Raw genomic sequence first — 12,522 nt, 5'->3', positions numbered from 1 at the left:
GCAATAACTAATGATGGTAAAAATTATACAAATGTAAAAATTAAATCAAGGCAGAATAATAGAGATTAAATTACCTATTCTCTTTAGAACTCATAACATAAAATAAATGTTAGAAGCTGTTTTTAATTTTTAGTTATTTAATTCCATTCAGGCCATGAGTATTTCAAGAAAAAGTCCAATTTGGGAATTCTTTACATCTTGTGACACTGAGTTAAAATCAGAAAGCCAACTCCGCCACCTCAAATTTTCACTATAAGGAAAACCTCTAAAACAATATTCAATAACATCTATGATTAATCATCTTCAATCCAGACACAGAGTAAAGAAAGAAAGAAAAACATGTTAGAGAATGAAGAACCCAAACATATTGTTAGCCCACTGCCCTCAGTTAAAACTGGGATCTATTTAGTATCATAATGCTAAACGCACTAGTAGCATGATCGTAGGAACAATCTAGAAACTGACAATGCTAAGAAAGTATTATTTCTGTAATATAAGGCCAAACTCTAAATCATTAACAAAAAAATAATAATTTCATTTTTTTTGTGATACAATTTCAGATTCAGAAGTTCATTCTATAAGGGTCAAAGCTGAATATTAATACCAATTCTTCACCATACGGAATTAAACCAAAACGTGCATTTGGTACATCTTTACTAAAAACCAAATTCTTAGCCTGTCTGTCAAATAATAGCATTATTATAGTAATTGTTTAGGAGGATTATGAAAAGCTAACCTAGCTAATTGGTCAAATTTAATAGGCAGAATTTGCAGGAGCCACAAGAACAAGTAACTGCTCTGTCCTTCAGTAAAACAATTTGTTTAAAATGACATTTGCAGCAGAACTTGATGAATGCAACCTGCTTCAGTAAACTGACTAGAAAGTTCTGTTGGACAAACAGTAAAAATTCCGAAATCTTTTTACAAAGAGAATAACAGCAAATAAAGAATTCTAACATTTTTTTTAAAAAGCCTAAAATCTTAGCTGTTTTTATAAATAATAAAATAAAAGTTTTTAACACACTTTAACACACTAGAGTACTTTAATTTGACAAACTGCACTTCAAAAGATGTGAACTTAAAACTATCTCTCTCATGCCTTTATAAACAGAGAAAAAAATGAACAGAAAATACACTGAAAATAGTATATTGGAAAATTAATGTAATTAAGAAAAACAAGGATAACAAATTGCAAAGATAAAATTTTATATTTTAAATATTGTGTTTTTTTCCCTTAAAGTGAGGCAGAAAGCTTGTAGTATTTAGGAAATATATGGAGTTAATTAGCTTGTACCCATAGTAGGTAAATTTTGGAAATAGTTCCTCACTCACGCAAAGCAAATCATTTTCTAAACATCTAATATCTAGAAAGTGTTCTTTCTTACCTGTAATAAAGTAATACCAAAACATAAGGATAAACAAGTAGCTCAGGCCAAAGGGCTTTTTAGTTTTTAATCAGTATTACTCCTTATTAATTTCTATTCTTCCTATTTTAAGCATAAAGAAAAATCAAGTAAGCCAAGTTATTGGACTGAGTTCATTAGGGAAATGAATAGTATGATTAGAATTGTGAAATTGTTGCTATTGGTTGAAATGAAAGTAGCAGCTAAAATAATCACCTATTAAGTGATCTTTAAACTAGAGTAGAGAAAATACTTTACAGGCCTATTTTAAACAACTGAATTTAAGTAGTGCCAGGCTTAATACTTCAATTTAATTGTTATGCATGAGTTGCATTTCTTAAATTGCACAGATGGCTCCCTTCAACCACAGTTCAGTTATCTTAAGTTCATGCAGCAAATAAATGTGAGAATTATCATGAGGGTATCCCAGAGAGATTTCAGGGACCACAAAAAAAAAAAATTAATCTTTCAATAACAGGGTGTTATTAACATATTAGAGAAAAATCAGATCTATTTGTAAAAATCATATATATACATATATTATATATGATATATATATATACACATATACATATATATAATATATATATTGTATAGGTCACATGAAAAAGCCAGTAAAGAATGTGTTTATTATGTTAGTCCTTTTAGAAGGAAACTAATTTTTCCTTTTTTTGATGGCATGTTTATTTCCTCTGTTTTTCTTTCTTATGGCATAGCTCACGTACAAGTAACTTTAGTCTTTAATGCTTATCATCATTAATAATTTTCTTTAGAGTTATAATAGACCCTTCTCTGTATTTTGTATCTCTTGCATAAATGTATTGAGAAAAAAATTAAACTCAATTAATTACAGAGTTTTCCAAGAGATATTTATTGATTAACCATGGTTACTTATAATAAAATAAAAATGATGACCACCAATACATTCCTCAACAATGTGTTAAATTATTCTAGAGCTCTGCTTTAGGTTACTGGTTTGTTTCTACTCAAATTGCAATTAACTTTCAAGTGTACATACACAGATGCATCGTTTGTGGATCACCTATGGTCAATTTTTAACCAGAGATCCAGTACTGTTACTCTCAGCATGTTTTCAATGCCACTTTCTGCTACTGGCATGTATGTGAATAGGGAATATCAACTAATACAGTGGGCAAGAGTTTATAATGCTTCTAACTTATTTAATGAAGAAAATGCATTCCAATAACATATTTTTCTTTCAAGTATTGATTTTGTTAATAAAAAATTTTAGACAATACTAAGTATCCAGAAAAGTCAATCAACAAATATTTTCCAAACTCCTACTATATGCTAAAATGGTGTTATATTTGAAAGCAGCTGTATAGCTGAACAAAATTTGCAGTCTTCACTGCAATGTTTTGGCATTGAGCAACCAAAGCTAGGAAGAAAGATATCCAAGAAACTAATGAGATAAAAATATCTAGAATCATAGGTTTGAGTTCCTTGTTTATAGAATAACTAAAACTTTAAAGTTGTAACTAGATGAACAAAATATAGGAAGTTCACTACATTCCCTCAAATTGAGTGTCAAATCGTCAACATGCTTTCTCTAACCACACCTGTCAAATACTCATATTATTTTGGAGGGTCACAGAATTGAAGAGTGCTTTTTCGCCATGTGGAAAACAAGTATTTTTTCCCCAAAAGGATGAATTCTATTTAAATATGATTTTATTTATACAATATTATCGATACAACTTTTCTAAGAAATTATAACTTTTTCTGTTTAGATATTCCACACTTCCTGAGTATAAAAAGATTTAATTGCTTCACTAATGGGGAAACAAAAGAATATACCCTTCTCATAGCTTAAAAGTGTACAATCTTGAGCTGGTTCAAAAGTTTTAAAACTCACGAACCTTGAGTTTTATACAGTTTTATCAAAGCATACAAAAATACCTTTACTAAGTATTTTCACAATATATCTGACTTGCATGTGTTTAGGAAACTTGTTTTATTCCCTATTCAATGAATTTAAAAATTGGATGTGTTCAGAGCTGTCCACTATATGGAAAGGAATCAAGATATCCTAAGTCTCAGTCTCGTGTCAATCCACTTTTACGACTAATAAACAATTTGAAAATGTTCTTGTCAGAGAAACTATGTTGGTGGGTCTTTGTGACCATTTTCAATACTTTCTTACCTTTATACTTAAAAATTTTATCTATGGAGCTAAAGAAGAACTCCCTAACTATGATAAGGCTTAAGTTATCAGATCCAAGGATAGAGTTAATTCTTCTGCTACGGTAACAAGCAGGCATTTATCATTCAACTATTCTACTCAGGAACAAGCGGAGGCATGTGTACCGAAATTCAATAGTAAATACACATAAAAAGGAGCTTCATTTATCAGTGCTAATAAAAAGTGCCTCCTGAGTTTCAAAAAGTTCTATTGTTTTTTTGTCTCAGTGACTCACCTAGGTGGACAGGAACAATACCAAATGACCTGAAGTTAGGCAAGAAGACCTAATATTTAAGCTGGAAAGTCTTTAAACACATATTTTAAAGAAAAGAGTAAGTAAATAACTGACACAACAACAAAGATGCTTAAGAATTATGCAAAACAAAAAAAGGTATAATTGAAGCGAAAGAGCCTTACAGAGAAAAAGAATCACTTCACAACTATGATCCTCATGACAGACAAATGTAAAAGGAAGCAGAGGAAAGAAGACAGCTACAAGTTCGGCATTTGTTCCTTTAAAATACTAAAGATAACTTTACTTCTGTTTTATCTAATAAGTTTTGAAAGCTGCATTCAAATTGCAGCTTTTAGAATAATGGAACAAAAACACCACTGCTCCAATAACGTCTTGAGAAAAGTTAATAAAGCTTTCCCAAGTATCTAAGTTATTTCTTGGGAATACCTGCACACCAGGAAAAAACCTATCCTTACAACAGAAATACATCACACATTTAGACCGTGCACTCTGCATGTTGTTAATCATTACCTTCTCGGTACACCTCTCTACATACTGTGATATCCTATTATAGGGACTCAATCACAATGTCCTTTGGAGTAGAATTAGTGATGGTTCATTTTGAAGACCATGTGGCCATTTGATATGCTTTTGTACAGATTTTTGAACAATAGCTTCCTCAAAGAACAAACTAGTCTAGCTGCATAACAAGACTAATTCTTTTATATCCAAAGCTGTTATAATAAAAGTTATCTTTCTAAACCATTGTCCCACTTAGCACTTGGCCCACTTTCTCAGGTGTCCAAGCCTAAATGAAGTTGAAGAGAAAGGAAGCAACACGAACAACTGGCCAATGATTTCTTAATGCAATTCAGATAGATAATGTGTATTATGGCCCAAAACTAGCTGTTCATTTTGTAGATTACTCAGACTCTGCCGTTTCTGTTTCTCCTGTTCATATTTAGGACATTTTCTCTTCAAAAACGATTCCACCAGAGGGCAAGAAAAATAGAGGTAATTGACCCTATAAAGACTACCATTTATTACTAGCTCGAGTTTAACAGGCAAGCCATTTGATGAGTAAAAACCTTTTATTTATTATTATTATGGATAATTTTAATTCAGAGGTTTAAATCTGGTATCCCTTGGATAGAATGGGGCCTGAGGACACATTCTATTTAGCTTGTACAGTGCTAAAAATGCAAATGTAACCCAACATTTAAAAATCAGATGTCACATGAAAAGCTAGATTTTCAGCTTCCCCCCACCCCCAAATGAAAAGATCTGGCAGTATTTGGCCAAATTGCCATACAGAAACAACTTGCTAGAGGAGAGTAAAGTCATGAGTCACTTAACGATGGGGACATGCTCTGAGAAATGTGTTGTTAGGCAATTTTGTCATTGTGCAAACATCATCGAGTGTATTTACACAAACCTATATGGTGTAGCCTACTACACAGCTAGGCTATACGGTACTAATCTTACGGGACCACCATCATATATGTGGTCTGTCATTGGCCGAAACGTTGTTACGTGGTGCATGATTGTAGTGGCTCTCCCCTTTCAATGGGACAAGGGCTCTTCAATTTGCCAGTCCCCACCATTTGCTGTTGTCACAAACACCAAGGCCAAATGCCAGTAGCCATCTGTCATCAACGTTTATCTTTTCTTCATTTAATTATTGAGAATAGTTCTTTGGACCCATGACTACCAAAAGTGAAAAAACGAAAAATATGCCTAAAGGGCCATGTGTTTCCAGAACACATGAACATGAAAGTAAAGAATAATACTACATGTTCAATATGCAAATAAAATGTCTCTGTCAAAGACTACAACTTAAAATGCCGTTATGAAACAAACCACAGAAAGACCTTGTTTGTGTTATGTTCTAGGAACCTACCAGAATTTGAGTGTTTGATCCATGTAGTAATTCATATAAGATGACAAATAAATGAAATTTTTGTGACATTTAAAAGTATAGTGAAGCCTTCATATCACTGCTTTTAGGTTCATTTAATTAACAACCATATGCTATCTGAAAATCGTTGACGTGTCATTTGGTGCTAGGTTCTAAGAACGTTTCACAGAGAAAAGAAACTTCCGTTTACAAGTATTTATCAAAATTCTAAAATCAGATATCTGCCATTGCTTTGAACTTTATTTTTCTAAGGCCAGATTTTATTAAAAGATTTTTTTTATTCTTACAAGTAATCTAGTACCTAGATAAAATAATTTTACTTATGTAGACAGTGTTTATGTTTTACAGCTACTGCTGGTATTAATATAAATAATAAAATAAGCTATTTTAATACTGTTTATTTTTAAAATGTTCAAAGCAAGAAATCTTAAACCATACCATTATGTTGTTTTTTTCTTTTTGGTATTAACATGAGCAACCCTTCAAAAACTAGTCCCATTTAGTAAATTAGACCATTTTGTATTTTTGAAACATTATAATTTAATGTTGGCTAATTATTAGTTTTATAATGCCACTTATGAATTCTTTGTTCATAATTTTTCTAAATATTTTTGGTTTGTACTATAGTAATGATGATTTTTAATTTTTCCCCCAGAGATAAAGCAAGTTTTCAGTTTTGTTTACCATTCTCATTGCTATAGTTCATCAGCATGCCACAAAAGACAGTCAAGAGCTTCTCATTGGCGGGATCTGTTATACTGCACAGTGACCTTAAATGATCAATTACAATCTGTGCACCACCTGCTTGGTCAACTGCACTTCTGCCCTCATCTGTAAAACAAAGAGTTAAATTAAAAATAAAAGAAAAAAGAAATGTACCTTACAATTTCAAATACAAAACATAACAGTGTTATTCCTTATTTAGTGAGTAAGTAGAAATAAATCTAAGCAGGGCGTTAAATGTCTTTTTAGAAAAACAAAACAAATAAACATGGAAATGGGGATGGGATGGGAAAAAGAGACAATAACTTTTTAAGAGAAAAAAGATTATTCTCAATGACATCATAGAGGAGCTTAAACTTCTCTGTGTCCTAGGAGTTTATGACCATGACATGCAATTTTCGCCTCCTCTGTCCCAAATGACAATTCTGTGTAAGAGAAAACAATAGGAACAAGTGATATTCCATTGGAATATTTTTTTTGTCAGCTTGGAAACCATTAAATATATCTTCCTATCAGTGGTTTTCAAAGTCAGCTATTATCAAAGAAAACTGTCTGTGGCACAGCATAATTCTGGATCATACTATGTAATTCCTAAATATTAGTATTAGAGTCTTTCTTTTTTTTTTTTTAGATTTTATTTATTTATTTATCTTCCCCCCAAAGCCCCAGTAGATAGTTGTATGCCATAGCTGCACATCCTTCTAGTTGCTGTATGTGGGACACGGCCTCAGCATGGCCGGAGAAGCGGCACGTTGGTGCGCGCCCGGGATCCGAACCCGGGCCGCCAGCAGCGGAGCGCGCGCACTTAACCGCTAAGCCATGGGGCCGGCCTTAGTATTAGAGTCTTTTTAATGGCATTTTCTGTAGTCCATAAGCATGTTCTCTTTTTCATTTCTTGGCAGTTTGTATTTCATTTTTCCTTATTCTCTCCATTCTAGAGCACACCGATATACTTCAACATTACAACCAGTGGTCAAAGGATGGTCAAACATATCTTCTGTTATGTGTACATCTACCTTACGTAGAACAGATGTCATTTAACTGTTGGAACATATGAACAGCTTCAGAATACTTTCTAACTCTTAAAACATAGGAATGGAAAGAGATGAAAGAAAGAATACGTCTTTCTAAATCTGACTTCCTTATATAAAATATGATAGACTCCAGAACACTGCTTTCCAATAGAAATAAGAGGGCCACAGATGCAATTTAAATTTACTAGAAGCCACGTTAAAAATGTAAAAAGAAACACGTGAAAAATTAATTTTAGTAATATATTTTATTCAATCCAATGTATCTAAAATATGATCATCCCAACATGCAATCAATACACAAATTATTAATGAAAAATTTTACATTCTCTTCTTTCTAATAAATCCTTGAAACTGGAGTGTATTTTACACTTACAATTATGTCAATTCAGACAAGCCACATTTGAACTGCTCAATAGCCAATCTGGCTGGTGGCTGCCATACTGGACAGTGTAGCTGTAGAAGCGTAACAGAAGGATCAATAAAAGGAATGGCTCACAAAGGAATGATAGCTATGAAGTTAGTAAATGAAAGATTTTCATTTTCCTAATTAAAGAACTGAAACTAAGGCCATATCTTTATAATCATTGCTGCTATATAAGTTGTATGTGTGTGAGAGAGAATATGAGAATGTGAATGAAAATCATCTGTTTGCTTTTCTTTATGTTTTAACCAATACAATATGGTTTAGCTTTGCTTGTTTTTTGACCTTTATTTAAATGGAATCATGTTGTATTTATCCTTTTGTGCCTACCTTCTGACAATCAACATTATGTCTGTGAAATTCACCTACTCTGTTACATGCTTCCTTGCTGTGTAATATTCATTGCATAAACACATCACAATTATTTGTCTATTCTTTTGCTATTACTTGGGTTGTTCCTGGTTTGGACTGCTATTTATAATGCGTGGACAATATCGTTGGTTCATAGAGTCTGTATATCTTCCACTTTCTAGATAATGACACACAGGTTTCCAAAGCCAGCGTACACTCCCTCCAGTAGGGTGAGACAATTCCTGTTGCTTCATCTCTTCACTACCACTCGGGTATTATTCTATTTTTAAGTTTAGGCAATCTGATGGGTGAGGCTGAACCTATTCCAGGATATACAGGACAGGTCTTGACAGCGCACTTTTCTGTACATTCAATATGGCAGTTAATTTAGTCAAGCATATACAGCACGTACATGGGGAAAAAAAAAAGTACCACAACAGTTCCAGTTAAGGAGGGAGGGAGAGAGAGAGAGAGATAAATGGCTAGACAGATATTAGAATTTGAAAGAAAAAAATAGAAAGAGAGCCAAGTAGCTACCAGAAAGTGGACAGGCACAATCCTGGAACTTTTTAATATTCATGCTTATAGAAAAGCCTTATAATAACATCACCAAAGGAACTGTTTTTATCATTTCTATCATCATCAGCTTTCCAAAAAGAGAAGTTAGAAGGCTCAAATCTTTGAAAAGACTAAAAAGAAAAACTGGGGAGGCAGCATGGCACTGGAGGAAAAGCTCTGGCATACGAACCAGACTTAAGAAAATCTCAGCCCTACAACTTCCCAGCTGTGTGAACTTGGACACTTAGCTTCCTAAACTCTACGAATTTCCATTTCATCAGTTACAAAATGAGGATAATTCCTCTATCTCCTGAGAGTAGGTTAAGAATTAAATGAGATAAATGGAAGCCCTAATGCAGTCAGTGTCTGGAATGTAGTAAGAACTCAGTTATCAGTTCCCCTTCCCTTCTCATTCTAAATAAAAGTCACTTTTACTTCACTGGACTACAAATAAAATGAAAGGAGGTCCCAGAAGAAAAGCTCATCATGTAAAAGAAGTTCATAATCTTCAATAGCTAATTTTTTCTAAAATTAGTTTTTCAAAATATTTATTATTTTTACAATTTAAAAGCCTATAATTTTTATGCTACATTCTACTTTTGTATTTAAACATCACTTTTTCTTCTCAGAAATTCTCTGTATCAAAAACAAATTTAAAATGTTTTTAACAAATTATGCCTGCATACATATTTGATATTAGTTTTTCTCCCACCATCTAATTATCTGTACAATAACATGATCTTGGTTCTTTATGCATCCATCTGCTCATACTACTTATTTCCCACCAGAAGCAATAATCCTTTGTGACATCAGGAATGGTTACTAAGGTGATGATTATGATGCAGCACCTCAGAAAATTATGACTATGGCAGAGAAATAAAGAGCAGGAGGTGATCAGACTAGTAAGAAACTTTCACCTAAATTTTGTTAAAAATTAATAATAAGAAACATGAGAAAAGTACGTGTGTGGAGACACTTTTGAATAAATTATCTTTCATATTTTCAAAGAAGTTTTAGCTAATAAAAAGAATTCACTTTTAACATTCTAAAGTGTCATGGATTTTTGCACTGCCTCACTCTCTGTTTTCTATAAAAGCATCTTGCATATAACGCCCAGCAAGTGTTAACTGATGATGCTGGCTCAGGCTGCACACACATACTACAGTAAGTGCTGGAGTGTTTGGCATAATCAAAGATAGTATAGAGCATAAAACTAGAGGCTTTTTAAGAGTACTGATGGCCAAATGAAGGCTAAGGCACTGAGCAGCTAGATACAAATGACTTTTATTGTAAATGTACTTTAGAGATAATATTGTAAGTGAATTAAGAAGATAAATCATAAACCATTTTTCTTTTTTCTTATATTTTAACTCAGACTTTGCTTAAAGAAATTATGGTGATTAAATATCGGCATTTTGAAGAATGCTTGGGAAATGTGAATTCTAATCCAATTCCCTCATTAAGCACTAAAAAAACCTACATTGAAATACCTTTGCCATTCACCTCAGCAAGACTATTGTCTTACTCTTTCTTAGTAAGACTAAGCACTGTTTTACTATCAACTGAGAACCTATTTTTGAAGATTCATTTCTGAAAAGTTCTTTAGTACCTTTCCCAAAAAAATCTTTTTAGAGTATCTATGAACTTAACAAATATTAAGACCAATCTATGTTATATAACAGCTGTCCGAAATGCAGACTAAACAGGGAGAAGCTGATAGACAAAATCTACTTCACATATAATTGGTTAAGGCATAGCACAATAACATAATTTTCATATCCATATCAAAACTCATGGAGAGTCACAAATCGATTCATTGAGACCCATTCTGAGTGAGAAATTTCTAAAACTCCTAAAGAATGTGCTTTAAATAGTATTTAGAAGCACACCAAAGAATGAACAAATTACACAATCTTGAACTTTGTAAAATTATAAGCCTTATGAGCATGGACAAGCCCTTAAACTGAGCTGCATAATCTTTTCACACATCCCTGTCACGTTACCCACAATGACCCATCCAAATAGTCACAACTTTCTAAAGTCCCTCCCTTTCCCAACTTCTGCATTCATAACAGAAACCAGCCTTTCAACTTCACAGAGAAAACAGATGACATCAGATACAATCTTCCTCACTTTTTCACCCTCTCCAGACGTAGGGTTATATGCATCCTTTCCCGATCACTTTCAGTATCTCTTATTGTAATTTAAGTTCAGTTATAGCTAATTAAGAGTAAAGAAAAGAAAGTGAGAAGATTTATTTTCAACAGAAGGTAAGACTTTCCTCTTTAAGTTAAAAAAACTGTAGACATGTCATAAGCTAAGGTCTCTGAGGAGCTGAATGGAAAGAACATTTAATGATGAAATCCTAGGATTAGTCCTGGTTGTCAGAATGGGAATTAGAATTTCTTTGTTACATAAATTTTGAAATGTTAAGAATTTCAATCAGGTAAGGTAAAAGTTTTGTTTTTTTGCTGAGAAAGACTTGCCCCGGCTAACATCTGTCACCAATCTTCCTCTTTTTGCTTGAGGAAGATTAGCCCTGAACTAACATCTGTTGCCATTCTTCCTTGATTTTGTATGTGGGTCGCCGTTACAGCATGGCCACTGCCTAGTGGTGTAGGTCCACACCCGGGAACCCAACCTGGGCCATTGAAGCTGAATGAGCCAAACTTAACCACTAGGCCACCAGGCTGGCCCCAAGGTAAAAGTTTTTAATAATAGAAAAATTGTAATATCACTGAGGTAATGACATAAAATAACTATAATAAGGTCTTTAAATTTTGGGTTTTGATAAGTTTGACCACAAGAAAGCTTCTTAACCTCTGTTGATGTCAGTTTCCTGATATGGAAAAGGGGGAAGTAGGAGCAGAAGACTGCTCTTCTTCTTAGCTCTGACACTCTCTTATCCACTTCTATTTCTATTGTGTCCATGTTTTGCACACAAGGAGAACTTAATATATGCTGTGTGTAGTTTTTTTTTTTAATGGAAAAAAAATCTTCTCAAATTTTGCTGTATTAGCTTTCCAATCACTAATCATTATAGTTCAGGTATTTTTATTTTCCCCAAGTAGCTATTAGTAGAAACTATAAAGACTTATGGCAAATAAATCAGAAATTCTTTTTTCAAGCTAAGCTGGAAAGCTGAGTTCTGCATTTTTTTCTGCTGAGTTCTGAAAAATTATACTGTCTATAAATTATAATAATTTTTGATGTGCTCTTTCTTAGTGAAAAGAAAAGTGATTGAGAATAGATGCTTAAAGTCAAAACAACTATAACTTAAGTCCTTAGTAGTGTTAGTTTGCAAAAAGTGATAGCATTACAAAGGTGCCACAATAAAACTTATTTTAATCAAGTTCCTCATGGTTTTTCCTTCAGACTCCACTGCTATGCCACTTTTTAACCTCTAAGAACAAATACTTCGTTATGATAAAATTAACACGCATAATATATTCTGAGAAACAATTTAAAAACAATAGGCAACATAAATTAAACACCTTTTAAATGTAAGGACACAAATAATACTCTGAGTCGTTTTAGTCAATACCAAACTATAACTGAGACTAGAATCCTAAATTTTAAACTTCAAAGAGCCCATTAATTCTCAGTCTATGCCAGCCACATTATGAAATTCAGATGCCTCAGAAAGCTAAATGAAAAACAATTACTGAAAATTCCC

The 12,522-nt window shown here is 33.0% G+C and overlaps 1 protein-coding gene across 6 annotated transcripts in view; it reads right to left on the bottom strand.

The window, feature by feature from the left end:
* Positions 1-12,522, bottom strand: part of RAP1GDS1 (Rap1 GTPase-GDP dissociation stimulator 1) — a 163,478-nt gene that overhangs the window by 53,239 nt on the left and 97,717 nt on the right. For 4 of the 6 annotated variants that reach the window (XM_058547544.1, XM_058547542.1, XM_058547543.1 and 1 more), the window contains one exon: positions 6,444-6,590. The exons of the other annotated variants lie outside the window; for them this stretch is intronic. In XM_058547544.1, coding sequence (XP_058403527.1) covers positions 6,444-6,590 — 147 coding nt within the window. The remainder of the gene's footprint in view (positions 1-6,443; positions 6,591-12,522) is intronic. 6 annotated transcript variants of the gene reach the window in all.

Source organism: Diceros bicornis, chromosome 8 (assembly GCF_020826845.1).
Source record: "Diceros bicornis minor isolate mBicDic1 chromosome 8, mDicBic1.mat.cur, whole genome shotgun sequence".
Classification (NCBI taxonomy): Eukaryota; Metazoa; Chordata; class Mammalia; order Perissodactyla; family Rhinocerotidae; genus Diceros; species Diceros bicornis.
Note: the sequence above shows the minus strand (reverse complement) of the source record. Positions and strands in the feature narration are given on the sequence as shown.